The sequence below is a fragment of the Sapajus apella genome, unplaced genomic scaffold (genome assembly GCF_009761245.1).
Source record: "Sapajus apella isolate SASKATOON/1434 unplaced genomic scaffold, GSC_monkey_1.0 scaffold89, whole genome shotgun sequence".
Classification (NCBI taxonomy): domain Eukaryota; kingdom Metazoa; phylum Chordata; class Mammalia; order Primates; family Cebidae; genus Sapajus; species Sapajus apella.
This window is the reverse complement of record NW_022437029.1, coordinates 6,401,128-6,416,172: the sequence shown is the minus strand read 5'-3', so window position 1 is coordinate 6,416,172 and position 15,045 is coordinate 6,401,128. Positions and strand designations below refer to the sequence as shown.

Below are 15,045 nucleotides of genomic sequence, written 5' to 3'. Positions count from 1 at the left end.
AGTCATAGCCGAACCCTATGGTTGGGGGTGGGAGGACGATCTTTCAAATGGCTGAGTGGGCCTCTTAATGCATCTCCATTGTCATTCCAGCCTTGTTGTCTTTGATATATCCCACTCTCACAGGACACATGCCCTCTCACAGGCTAGCCCAGGTTGTCTCACTGATCTGAAGGTGAAGCCCCTAATGCTTGCTCTGGAGAGTTAGTTCAGAAAGTCTAATCTGTAACTTGATGCCTGCCTTCCCTTCCTCCCTCACTCCCTCCCTCCTTCCTTCCTTCTTTTTTTCTTCTTTCTTTCTCTTTTCTTTCTTTTTTTCTTTCTTTCCTATCTTCCCTGCTAACCACATTAATTGTCCCTTTGCTTACTTTATGCTTATTATAATACGAAAGATACTATTTTGCCATCTTCCCTGGTCTTTAACATATCTAAGAAATTGTCAGCCTATATTCTTTATTGGAATTTCTCCATCTACCCTTGATCATCACCGAGGAAATGTCTCCATGTATTTAACTCCTTCAGACAATCAATAAAGATTATTTTATCTCATTTATGAGTTTCCATTTCCGGTGGAGTCCCACAAAAATAAAATCTGGTTTTGATTTAGCTCATCTTATACTTTCTTCAATGCAACCCCATTGTCATTGGTCTTTCTCACAATTCCACCCACTTTCAGACTTATATCCAGCTAATTTTACCGGTATCCCATATTTGCCTAACACCTCTGACATTCTAAGTCTCTTTGTAAGTCCAATGTGGTTATTTTTAAGAAAATAAAAATCAAATTATGTGTTGAACTGAATAAACCACCATCCATTGAGTGAAACAGTTAAAGTGGCACTCAGGGAAACATAACAATAATAGATTGCTGTTTGCCAGAGAAAACTGATTTTTAAAATTTGCTTAGCTCAAATATATTGATTTATACCACCCAATTTATCTCTTTCTACCCAAACTTATAATATACATGAATATTTACACACACACAAATATACACACATGCACCCATATATATTGATGATAAATTAATAGATAGATGAATAATTACCACATGCACCCATATATATTGATGATAGATAAATTAATAGATGAATAATTACCAACACTGACATTTCCTCCAAGATATTTCTTTATAATTCCACTTAATCTTCAAATTTAATAAATATATTTTATAGATTAGTAATAAAAAATGACCAAATGACCACTAACAACACACTTCATAGTACCTTTTATAGAAGGCCCTACCATCAACCCCCAAACTGCACACGATTATTAAACTTCTCTGTATAGTCTCTCCAGCCAGTTCCAATGTATGTACAATCATACACCTAAGTCAATTAAACCAGCTGAACAAACACAATATGGAGAAATGATAGCTTTAACCAAGTCCAAAAGCTAACTCACTGCCCTTTTTATTCACTCTTTCTCAAAGTATAACTGAAAAGATATCTTATTTGTTAAATTGAAATTTTATGATGCAAAATCAACACTTTTCAAAAAGATTCTAACACAGTTTAAAGGCTTCTAAAAATTAATAAATACAACCAATAAAGAAATAAACATAACATGGAAATTTGGCAACACAATATCCCAAATCAGATATAAGGTTGCTACAATAATGTACCGCTGCTATTTTTAAGTATATTTCACTTGTTGACATAGCAATCACAACTCACCTTCATTCCTTTGGAGGACTGCCGGTAAATTGATCAAGAAATGTGCTTGAAATTTATTTGATTGCTGCATTACAACCATCAAATATTTCCAAAGTGTGAATCTGTGTAAAAGTGTCATACATATCAGCTTTTCAGCCAATTGTCATATGAAAAATATATGGTAGCCACATAAGTACACTATAAAGTGAGGATAACCATCTGAAATTTATAAATATTCAAGGCTTTGCTGAAAGCAGCTTGTATGTGAAACTTAAATGGCATACAGTACACCAGAAAAAGGCTCCATTCCAAAGTTCTACAAAAAAGAATTGTATTTACAGATGACATGAACTAATCAGATACATCCAGCATCGTCTGGAAAACTTAATGGCATGCCATAACTCAATATCACAGTCAATATGCATAACAGACCTCACAATTATTTTTCTAATAACCAAGCCAAAAGCAAAGAAGTAAATGAAGCAATATAAAAATGAAACAGTGAAAGACAAAGGAAAGTACCACAAAAACATTTATAATATCATTGAAATGACTTGAGAAACCAGTTAGACCCCTGGAGCTTTATTATTACTATTATTATTATTATTATTATTGGCAAGTCCTGTCATGAAAATGCCCTTATGATTCAGACCTCTGAAATTTTTCCAAAGCTCCTTCCCATTGGAACAAGTCTCAGTGGTAAAGCACAAGATGTACAGAGAAGACTGGGATCATCTCTCCTGCGGCATGGAAGGAACTGACGACAAGCAGCAGTTCCTCTATCCCAGAGCATCTTCTAGGTGGTAACTCCTTTGCCTGTGGGTCATGACTCTCTGTCCTCACAACAGCTGAAGAATGAAACACTGCACCTCCAACAAAGCTTGCACACCCTGCTGAGCTCCCCTGGGATGGAGGCTTCCAGAATGCAAATAAGAGCTAGGCATCTCAGGCGGATTTGATTTCAATCAACGTTAGTGCCAAATGAACATCTTTGGTATGCAAAATGTCTATGCTACTGAATAATACAGAATTATCTTTCCCCACAAAAATCTTCTTCTAGTAGGTTAAAGGAAATAGTCAATCTGTAAATGTTAATACACCTATTGTAAAGATGAAGAAATTGAGGGACAATCATTAAAGGAATCAAATGATCAGAAGAACTGGAACCCATAACATCTTGGAGAAAGTTAATATTTTATGGTCTTTAATGAAGCAAGGCTATTATAATCCTCACATGGAAGTATGTTGAGAGTCTGTAGCTAAAGAATATTAAAATCACATTTTACCAATAAATTTTCACATGCTGAACATGTTAGCAATATAATTTTTAAATGGGAATTTTAAAATATCAAATAGAATTATGGGCCAAGCTGAAGTGCTTGGTTTTTACATATTTTAAACAATATTAAATTATACAATTAACTCACTTTATGTTCATAAAAATTCAATCTACATTATATATAATTTGATATGCAGATTTGCTACTTTTAAATATAGTTTAAAGTTTATGTAAGCATGCACAATTAAGTGAATAAAACTAGGTAGGCAAACCAGTGTTGGTGAGAAACAAGGTAAGCATATGCTCTCTGTCTTGTTGTTGTTGTGGCCTATTTTAATTGGTGAGTGCATAGCTCCCACTAATCAGAACAACTGCTGTCTATTTTTAAATTCACTTGCTCACAAGAGCCAGTGAATGTGTATGCTGATATTATGTGTGTGGAGGAGAAATGAAAAAAAATGATCTGACAACCTTGCTCATTCTTAATTATTCTCCAAGGACTTCTTTTAAATTAGCAGAAGTGAATGCCAAGGAGGCTTTAAGCCAAATCTATCTAGATTTGCCCTATGTCATGGTATTAAGCTACTATCAGGCCTTTGCGACTGCATGAACGCTTAACATGTTCAATGAAAGGGAGATCTGTTTACCTGTTCCCTAAAGAACTAGGTCCTTGACAGCACTCAGGCAAGACGAAGACTTGTTGGTGTCTGGAGAGATTCTAGGACCTTCTTATTGAAGAAAGTCATTAGTAAAATGATGAATTTGAATAGCAACTAAAAAGTGATATCAACTAATTTTATGCTGGGATCACTGAAACAAAATGGAAAAGAAAGTATTCTCTGTCTTAAAATCTCTCTAGAAAATACTTGTGACAACAGTTGATTTAGTGATGTATCTGAATATGCCGTCCAACAACTAGAAATAGTAATCCAGCCAGCAAAGAAAAAAATATCCCAGCTGGGGCCAGGAAAAACGACCAGCCATACAGAACGGAAGGGGTGAAATCCAGGCAGTCCTTCATTTTCATGTTTCGGTAGCTTTCCATGTCAGCCACTGCCTGGACCCAGATGACATACAGAATCACCACCAATGAAAACAGGATGCCTGGGAAGGATGAAACAAAAGACTGTTAGCCTTTCTGAAGATGTTTTCTCAAGAACACTATCTAAAGCAATCATTGACTGGATGACAAGCTCCTGCAAATATATTTCTAGCAAAATCAAATACTCTATGTCAGACCTTTTATTATGTACTTTATAGATATTTCTTTTATCTTTCATCTTCAAAGCATTGAGGAGAGGGCTAGAGTAGCCGAAGAACAGCAACCACTGACAGGTATTTATTGAGTGCTTCCTGTGTGCCAGGAACTGTAATAAGTGCTTGTGAACATTAGTGAAAATCTCAGCACTTGTAGAATTTATATTCTAAATTTTATTTATTGTACACTTGGTTTAGGATGAGCACTATGCTATATTATGTCTTTCAATACATAGAATAAGTTGTTGAAATAGGTACTCTTATCACCTGGTTTTAGATATACACAGGCACAGCCAGTGGCTTTCAGAGCTGATTTTCAACCCAGGTCTTTCTGACTCTTGTTACACTATTATAAGGCAGCTAACTAATGCTGCAATTAAATATGGTTATAAAAATAGAAACCAAAGTAAGCACCAGACAAGAACAGAGATGAAAACACTGAACAAACACAAAAGAATATATGTGATTCTTCAGAATCTAAATAGATATATACCCTAAAGATTTATTACAGCATAAAGAAAACATTGTCTTGAATAAATGAGGAAGGAGGATTGATGATAAAAGATTCTGTAGAATATAAAATCATGGATTAGAGATCAACAGCCATATTAAACAAAAGAAAAAAGAAAGAGAAGAAGGGAAGGAAGGAAGGAAAGGAGGGAGGGAGGGAGGGATGGAAGGCAAAGAAAGAACAAATGCCTAACCACTAACTAGAAGGCTACATTCCAATTTAGCAACAATTATAATGTAACTGTACCCAGTTTCAAACACTGTTGGAATTAGATAAAGTATTACAGTGTTGGACCCTTGATCTTAATAAGTGACACAACAGCTCTGTGAACCCTGAAACTTGAGAATACCACTAAGCATGTCCTTTCCCATGTAACTGTTACCGTAACTACCAGAAGGAAACAATGCCACTGCACTGAGCAGCAGGCTCTAGGGTCTGCTGAGCAGACTCACCAGAAAGCAACAGGCTCCACATACAAACCACACACATAGCCTGATGGATTCAAATTTGTCCTAAAGCAAAATCTACTTGAGAGCACTTGCTATTTGTCCAAAATTTCAATCCAAACATGCCAAGGATCTATTACACTTGTTGAATTAATGAGCTGAACTGTTAGGTATAAAATCTCCATAGTCTAATTGCTGGAATGTCTGAAAGGTAAATGCAAGTCTGAGACTAGAAGCAGAGACTGAGGCATGTTGGCAGAGAGTAGCTTTTAAGAGCCCAGTCATCAATTACATCTCACGTTAATTGTGGTCCTACAGCATTTAAGATTCCCTCTCTCTCCTGGGCCATCAATTTCATAAAGAATCTTGAAAAGTAAACACAAAAGAAAAAGGGCTCATAAATACATTGTGGTGTGTTAGTATCAGAGCTTAAACTTCCTTGTAATCGTGATACAAGCTACAGAGCAATGAAGAATCAAATAAATGCTTCACTAATAAGAAGCATCCTTCACACTGTGGTCTGTAATGTAAATGCAAATATTGGCTCACACAGTAGAGCAATGTAGCCACTGAGAAACAACTAATCACAGAGAAATAGTAAAGCCATAGCCTGCGAGCAAACTCCTTACAACGCCGTACCTCAGATTTTGACAACAATATGGCAATTCCATGTGTTGTCTGGCAACTCTGTGCATTTCAATACATTTTCCAGCAAATATATAGACAATGTTCTCTGTTGATGTAAAGGTTTGGCTTGGGCATTTGCATAATATCATTTGCCTTATGCAAACACCTTGCAAAACTTTGTATTATTTGTTGATATGGTTTTTATCTTCGTTGCATCATGTGAATCTCTTGTGTTTTCAGATATTTTAATGGAAAAAGGTAATTGCCTTTGTGAAAAAGCAGTAGCCTTAAATATATGTTTTCAAAAGTTGAAAAATTCATCACTGATTTTTGAGTATTAGGAAAACATATTGCAGGTAATCAGGTAGATGATTTTTAATAAGAAAGAATTAATGTATATTTAAATATTGGCATTATTTGAAGAGGAATTCCATCCTGAAAGAATAAAGAATAGTCATTTTATCACTATAATCTTTAACTTGTTCACTAATTGAAGATACTGTCCATTTAATTTGTATCAGATCAGTTTATGATTACATCTCATCCATGAGGTAAGCCAGTGTGTATGTGTGTGTGTGTGTGTGTGTGTGTGTGTGTGTGTGTGTGTATAGACACACAGAGAGAGACACACACAGACAGACAATGAGAAGTAATTTACACCAAAGGCCAATGGTTTAGTGGATATGGAAGCAAGAATTTAATATGGTGGCCTCCATGAGACATGTGGTCAAGAGAGGAAACAGAAGAAGGATACTGTATTCAGGTAAACTGATCAAATAAATGAATGGGTTAAGACCAATGGGAGTCATGTATCTCACTGTCAGGAGATAGAGTTACAAATTTGCAAAGGAGGAAAGCTAGCATAAGCTCTACAGTGATTAGAATTTGATTAGAATTGGATATATCAGTGTGACTTTTTGTATTTTCTTAGAGAGATAATACAGAAATAAATATAGAAGTAATATATAAGACATGCACAGTGTGTGTGAATGTTTCAAAATACACATGTGTGTATATACCTAGATATATTTCGTGGCTCTGTACCTTGAGAGCATCTGGCAGCACCAATAACCCAGTCACATGGAGCATACCAAGTGTCCAGATTTTGGCTCCTAAACACCATGAAACGAGCTTCTCAAATAAATTATTGAATCCAGGCTGGGGCATAAAATATAAGATAAACCTTGAAAATCTTGTTATGCCAGAAAGTAAAGATGTGCTCAAAGAATGAGAGGGGTGTTTTGAAAGCTAGCTTGATGGGGCTTCCCTTAGCTCAAACTGAGACAATCTGATCAAATGTGTAATGATAGTGGTACATTGTTGCTCATTGAATAAAATAGGAAACCACATTGATATAAATAACTGAGCAAAGAAATAAACAGGGAGAAGAGAAGCTTTTCTTTACAATAGGTAACTAACTTATAAGTGTAGAAGGATGACAATATTAGAAATCATCATTTGACAATCATTTAAAAATAATTAATTCAGAGAGGAAACAAAAATGAATGCCAAAACTAGTGGATGAAATTGAATGAAACAGAGTATATTTATGTAAGTCCAAAGTCTCCTCCAATAAAATACTTATTAATTTTGAAGGAGAAAATACCAACTTCATACTACAGAAACCCAGCAAATATTGCCTTATTCATGTAATCAAAGTTAACATCACCAGAGACATGACAAATTGATGTCACACATCACATAATGGGATACAGTGAGAATAACACAGCATCAATGCTATAATCTTAGAGCTGAAAATACAGAGCCTGAATTCAACCATGAAAAAGAAAAATCAAGCTCAAATTCAAGATCTTTCTACTAAATCACAGGCCTGTACTTTCCAAAAGTGTCAAGGTTATGAAGGATAAAAGTGGACTTACTCTGGTTTAATGGAGATTCAAACAACAACTAAATACCAAGTGTGATTCAGAATTTGGTTATTTTGCTATAGAAGACATTAATGGAATAGTTAGAAAAACTTGAATGGAATCTCTAGGTAAAATGACTAACAGCTTCTATATTTTGATATCTTAGGACTCTTAAAAGCATAAACAATAACTGGCTTGAATAACAATGAGTCACAAACCTACTTGCCATAGTGACTTTAGCAAGAATAGAAAATTCTGGGCCGGGCGCGGTGGCTCAAGCCTGTAATCCCAGCACTTTGGGAGGCCGAGGCGGGTGGATCACGAGGTCAAGAGATCGAGACCATCCTGGTCAACATGGTGAAACCCCGTCTCTATTAAAAATACAAAAAAAATTAGCTGGGCATGGTGGTGCGTGCCTGTAATCCCAGCTACTCAGGAAGCTGAGGCAGGAGAATTGCCTGAACCCAGGAGGCGGAGGTTGCGGTGAGCCGAGATCGCGCCATTGCACTCCAGCCTGGGTAACATGCGTGAAACTCCGTCTCAAAAAAAAAAAAAAAAAAAAAAAGAATAGAAAATTCTGCAATATTAGGAATTTAGTAAATTGTTTTAAAATAAAATTACACTGAAATTTGGTCATACATTTGGAAAGCACAAATTTATTCCCAATTAAATTTTATAATACCTATATTTTGAAGTCCAGAAAATGTAAAAAAAATATTTCACTGGAGGCAGAATCAAAACATGGCCCCAAAGCTCACAGAGATTTGCGATCATAATGAAACTGCAGAAGGACAATTGAGTCACACCAAGAACACGTTGAATCTCTTGTCATTAGCACTATGTGAAACAATGATTGAAACTTATAATTTTTCATGGATTCCGTTACAAAATTAAAAACTTTGCCCTTTGAATGCCATAAATTCAATTTGGAAAGCATATTTTCTCTTTCTGAAACAAAGGGCACATAAAATTTAATGACAAATGGCCATAGAGAATGCAATTCCTAATGATAACAATATGGAAAAAACCACAGTGTGGAAACAAAACAGATTCCCCAAGACCAAGTCAAAAACTGAGACATAAAATTGTATATCCTCACTGTTTCACAAACACAAGAATGAGAAATGGAGGCATACTCTAAAGGTCTTTCCACTATACCATAAGAACCAGATTTAAAAACACATCCATAGAAAGAAAAAAATTTAGCCCCAGAAGTGAAAATGTTTTCTTCATAAACATATAGGCAAACTATTGAACTGCTTTATTTTTCTCTCATGCTATTCTCACTGCATCCCATCAGGTGATGCGTGACATCAATTTGTCATGTCACTGATGAAGCTAACTTTGATTACTTGAATAAGGCAATATTTAATGGGTTTCTGTAGTATGAAGTTACTATTTTCTCCTTCAAAATTCATAAGTATTGTATTGGAAGAGACTTTGAACTTATGTAAGTGAAAACATTTTTTTCCTTTAAAAGAGGCAAATTATCAAACTGCTTTATTCTTTTCTAGAAGTACATATACTATTACATGTAATTTTTTTTTAAAAAGAGTGTTTTGGAGTTACTTGAAAATGATAAACTTGATCTTTAACTGTTAGGTGTAACTCAACTGCCTTTAAATGGGTTTTCACAACTTGAATCATGAGCATTTATAGGTTGTTTGGGGAAGAATCATAAATTCAAGATGATTCAAGGCCTTTTTTAGTCACGCTTCCACAAAAATGCAGTGGAAACTCATTTCAGTTTTCCATGGGCATAAGAAAGGCCATAGAACAGCATAGTCAAAACATGCACTACGAAGTTAAGGTGAAAAGTAAACTAGAATCAGTAAACAAAACCATCATTTTTCTACGTAAAGGCTGCACACCTCTAAAAGGTAGGGCGATATTTAGCAAGGATATCTGCATAGAATTAAAAAGTAAACAGCATAAAATGCTAGGGATGATAGCATCAGCTACCTCACTGTGGCTATTTTCAACAGAGGATGGAAATGAGGTTTGCAGCACTCACTGTCTACCAAGATGAAATGTTGAGCCTGTGGAATAACTCAGGCTGAACCCCGAGAGCAGGAGTCTCACAGGTTAGGCTGAAGACATTCCCCAACATTCTGCAACAGGGAAAATGTTCCCAGGAAGCAGTGGGGGACTAGGTTACTTCTCTAGGTGGAGCTGTCTGGAAGGCAGCAGGGCATGCTTTTGCTAACTATAGATTCAAGGAAAAAGTCTGGGGCTGGGGAAAGTGTGCTAAGGATAGCAGCATTCATGAAAGAGTGAATTTAGAGCAGACATATCCAGAAGGAAGAACGAAAAAGAAAGTTGATAAGCTATGTATTTACTACCATCTTTGAAGAAGAAACATAGCGATTCATCAAGGGAGATACAGGGAATGCCTCCTGCAGATCTGCATAGGGACAGTGATTAGCATGCCTGACAACATCCCCACAAAGGGCTTTTGCAAAAATACACAAATCATCTTCATATAAACATTTCTTAAATCAGCTTATATCTAGTGGTTGAAGACATTAAACTGCCATAGTCTGAAGGTTTTTCTAATCAGTAAAAATATTCCAGTTTCATTGTTTCTCTTTCTCATTCTTTTAATTGACATATACTTTACATAAAGTAAAATGTACAGATTTCAAGTGTATGCTTTGATAGCTTTTGACAAATGTAAACATCAATGTAACCACAACCAATACAAAATAGAATGTACTCATCACTCAGAAAGGTTCTTTATGCCTCTTCACTCTCCTACCCAAAACATCTATCACCATAGCTTAACTTTGTCTTTAAAACATCATTATAAGTGGAATCATAACAGTATGCAGTTCTTTTGTTTGGGAATGTATTTACTCAACATAATGCCTGAGAATGCATTCATGTTCTTAAGATGTGTTCACAGTTCACTCCTTTTTATTGCTGAGCAATATTCCATTGTATGAGTGTACCACAATTTATCTGTTTATTCACTTATAAACATTTGGGTTGTTCTGACTATTGTGAATTAAGCTAATGTGAATATATTGTTTTCTGATGTTCTAACTCATACATGAAGCTTTGAGATGGATAACATTTCCTTAGACAAATGGTTTAGGAAAAATATGGTAATGAAATTTTTGCATGAAGCACAATCTTACACCAAACTGATAAAATGGCACTGGGTCTTTTTCTATGATAGGCACCTGAAGTGCACCTGGCGAAGCTTCCTCCCTTTTCCTCCACCCCCAAGAAGCCCTGCTGAATCCAACTGAGAACACAGTTCTTAATAGAACACTACCCTTAATAGAACACTGCCCCGTCTTCCTCAAACATCAATTCTTCAGCAAAACTTTTAACGGTAATTCCACAGCGTTCACTGAACCATTCAGCTTTCTAAGAGCCTAGAGCACAGGGTTCATTTTGTGACTGGTTGTTTTCCGTTTTTCCATTCTTTAAAAAAAAAAACAACTTTTATTATGTATTATTTGAAATTTACAAAAATGACATATACATAAATGTCATGAAGCTTAATTATAAAAGCAACACCTATGAACTGGTCCCCAATCTACACAACAGAACATAACCCATCCTTGCAGCATTACTTCTGGGATTCCTTTGGAAAGAGACTTGCCCCTGCAATATTTAAGAAGCATCTATCGGCTTTAATTTAGGAGGTCAAAAATTACAACCAAGGAGTAAGAGCTAGACTCTTAAGAAGCTGGCTGTGTGAAAGCAGGCAGCTGATTAACCTCTTAGGATGGACTCTCAATGCTCCCTCATGCTATGAATGCCGTCAGGGTCCATTAGGACAATTTGACTTCAACTCTGCATTCATAAAAGACTCCCAATTAGCCTTTGTATGATATCTATAAATTATGTTAGACATTCATTTACGTATGAATTGTAAAAGCATAGAGCATTAATAAATATAAACACTAAGAATGCTACAATATTTGCAAACTTGTTTTCATATGTGTTAACTTTAACAATGAGGAACCTTAGAAATTACAATATTCGAGGGCTTTTTCAACTTCCATGAAGCCCTCTATGTCTTGCTAAAGGATGAAATATGAGGATTTGTGTTGGGTAACTGCCTATCACAGATACATTCCAGAGTCCACAATGTACTTTTAACTTTCTCCATATTACATACTGGGAAAAGGGAAATTTGCCACTTCTGCATTACTAAAGAGTAATTTTTGTCATAATACTATTATGTAATTTCAAAGTAATCTCATAAATATTATTGCATTCATTAAAATGTTTACACAGGTTTTCTGAGAAAAGCTGAAGTTACATAAGATAATTTAAAATTGTTTTTGTAAAAATTAGTTTGCTCTTCTGTACATTAGTATGCTATTGTTTTCTCAATAAAATTATGCTTTTAATAAAAATAAAAACTAACAAAATTATGCTTCAGATTATAGAACAACTAATGTATAATCGTCCACATTATCTCCATTCTTCATTTTCTCAGACTTATTTTCCATTATTTTCTCTAATTTTCTGAGACAGCCTTAATTCCTTCTGCCATTACAGTATCATGATTATACCTTTCTGATTTCCAAACACTCTGCACACACTTCATCATTCTACTTTCCAAATACATTAATTCCCTCTTCCCTTTCATTTTCTGGACTCATCATTTGATTTAGTCAACAATATATATAATGCTGATTGGGTTTCTCAAACATTTATGACTTTCTTAGATTGGCATAATAATTTTTATCATTAAACATCCTATGTACCCAGTGCGCTGTACTCTACTGAGAAATAATTATTGACAGAGAATGATCATAGGGGTTTATCTATTTCTACAAGTAATTAGGGGTTTAATCTGAAAAGCAGAATTTCATCTAATGCCAAGGCAGTATTTATTCACAAGAATTGAGTTTCAGGAAGCAGGATGCGGTTGAGGGCACACTCCTGGATTCTGGCTATCCTGGTTCAAATCCTGCCTCAAAGGTTCACACTTTTCACTTTATTGAGTAATAAAGACGTCCACTTTATTGAGTAATAAAGACGTCCACTTCATTGAGTAACCTTGAGCAACTTTTGTACTGCTCTGTTTCTTCCTTGGTGAAATAGAGAGGATTCAAGTGCCTCCCTCAGAAAGTGGTCATGAGGACTTAACGGAGGAAAAGCACTGAACACAGACAGTGCCTGGAACATGGCAAACACCTAATAAGCACTGGCTAATTTTGTTATTATCATTATTATTATTAAGCTTTGGCATGAGCTCCTGCTAATGGTTAGCAAATGTTACTCTCTGAAATCTTCTGAAGCATCAGAGATTCTCATGTGACTGGGCTATTTCAGGGCTGGCCAAGAGGCAAAACAATAAAAGCGCTGCAATGGCTTCCAGTCCTGAGATTTCAGAGGAGTAAGAGAATGATGACCTTCCATGCATCTCCCGGTGTCTTTCTGGAACTCTCCACCAGGTGGCACCAGTCACTCCACAGTCCCATGACAAAACATTTTGCCAAGAACAGAAGGTGAATCCAGGCTGAAGCTCCTTGGCACTGCAGACAATTTCTTCAAGTGTCCAGTCAAGCCAACAGCCTGCCTCTGCCCACCGGCCCTTTGCTTCTAGGAAGTAAAAATTCTTTCCAGGACAGATTCTTAGCCTAGATCAAGCACATTAGGCTTCTCTTTCCATACATGAAAACGTAAAGAAAACAAAAGGCTCAGAAAAAATATATAAAATTTAGTGTAAAAAAACCAAAACAATATTTTTTGGCCACTCACTACTAGTTAGTGCTGAGCAAAGTGACTATTTGGGAGATAGGATGGTTTACAATGAAAGGAAATATTGCAAAGGCATTAAATCCCTTAGTAATGAGACACATATTTTGAAAAAGAAGAATAAAGCTTATGGAAACTCAGTCTGCCTTTCTGCTGTGACAAAACCTAATTCGAGACCAGGGACAGTATGGGTTTTGATTTTGTTTTTGTTTTTGTTTTCTTTAGAGACAGGGTGTCCCTATCTCAGACTGGAGTACAGTGGTTTGGTCATAGCTCACTGCAGCCTCGAACTCCTGGACTCAAGCAATCCCCCTGCATCAGCCTCCCAAGTAGCTGGAACTGCGGGTCTACCACCACACTTGGTTCAGAGACACTATTGATAGCCTAGAAATAATCTCATCACTTTGCACATCTGAAAACCCTCTTTCAGCATAAAGATTAATTATGCCTCATTATAATATGTCATATAAGTAAAAGCGTTCATTTGCCAGGCCTGTTACTTTACTTCTTAGAAGAACAGTAGATTTTTTAAAGCGGAATGATAGGAGTATGGGGAAGCATTTATTCAACTACAGTTTAAAGTTGTTCAGAAAACCTCCCCCAAAGGTACTCCAGAGCTGGCAATTTATCCGGGCAGGAGTTAGACTGTGACCCAGAATATCTCCAATAAGGACACGCCCAACAAGCCAGGTCGAGTGGACACTTGCAGGGAAGCAATGGCTCTCTCCAGAGAAATGGCTCTGTGTCTCCTCTCTTCACATTCTCATTCCCAATCACGGTCTTCATCTGACTAAGATGTTCCAGATTCAAGGAGCAGGGTTTGGGATTTGATTTCCTCATTTTCTCCCTTATTAGTGCCCCATTTAAAATGGATTCTAGTAGCCAGTTACACACATTTCTACTGAAGAGCAATGTGGGGAAAATAAATTTGCAAGGAAGAATCAGAGAAAGAAATTACATTTAAAATATGTTTGTAAATAAAAACCTTCACATCTGTTTTCTATATAATATTAAGCAAGTCTGACTAATGCTAGCATTAGTAAAATGTCAGACGAAGAACATAGGAAAATCCACGTGAAAATTTGAAGGAAGGTATTCCCACATTATAATAGGATCAGCATCTAGATGACAGATTTTTTTAGACAAATCCTAACTGTGACAATGGCAGGCACAAAGCGAGTCTACAAAGCAGATACTTTTAGAAATATGAGGGTGACTAGTCTATGCTCCTGCTTAGAAAGCAGATCTAGTGTACCTGGGTCTTTTGATCATCAAAACTGAAGACACCAGTTCTACTACAAGAGGTGCATCTGACTGGCATATCAGTAACAGTTTGCATTAACTACTTCTTTTTTTCCCACCACCTACCTCCCCCACACCGGAGCTCTGAGTTTGTTCAGTTCTGAACTTGGGAAGCTATGCTTTTTATTTTCTACGGAAAGCCTACTTGTCACATACCAGGAAAAGTCAGAGAAGCTTTAGAAAAGCCACTGTAGCCACTCCTTCGCCAGCCTCTCCCAGGGAGTCCCCTGGGCTTGTCCACAGTGGGCAGCTGCTTATAGCCCAGATCTCTCACTGGATGGACGTGGAGATAGCAACTGCATACGGCAGGGCCGCGTGTGCTTGCAGGCATGGACGGAAGGGCTGCCTGTGCCTGCGGGTGTGGACGGAAGGGCTG

The 15,045-nt window shown here is 36.5% G+C and overlaps 1 protein-coding gene across 6 annotated transcripts in view; it reads right to left on the bottom strand.

Moving 5' to 3' along the window:
• Positions 1–1,370: 1,370 nt before the first annotated feature.
• The window catches only part of TMEM182 (transmembrane protein 182), an 85,697-nt gene continuing 72,022 nt past the window's right edge, over positions 1,371–15,045 (bottom strand). For 4 of the 6 annotated variants that reach the window (XM_032255575.1, XM_032255574.1, XM_032255572.1 and 1 more), the window contains one exon: positions 1,371–4,035. In XM_032255575.1, coding sequence (XP_032111466.1) covers positions 3,815–4,035 — 221 coding nt within the window. In that variant the 3' untranslated portion in view covers positions 1,371–3,814. The remainder of the gene's footprint in view (positions 4,036–15,045) is intronic. The other 2 variants (XM_032255573.1, XM_032255571.1) reach the window with 1 other exon arrangement.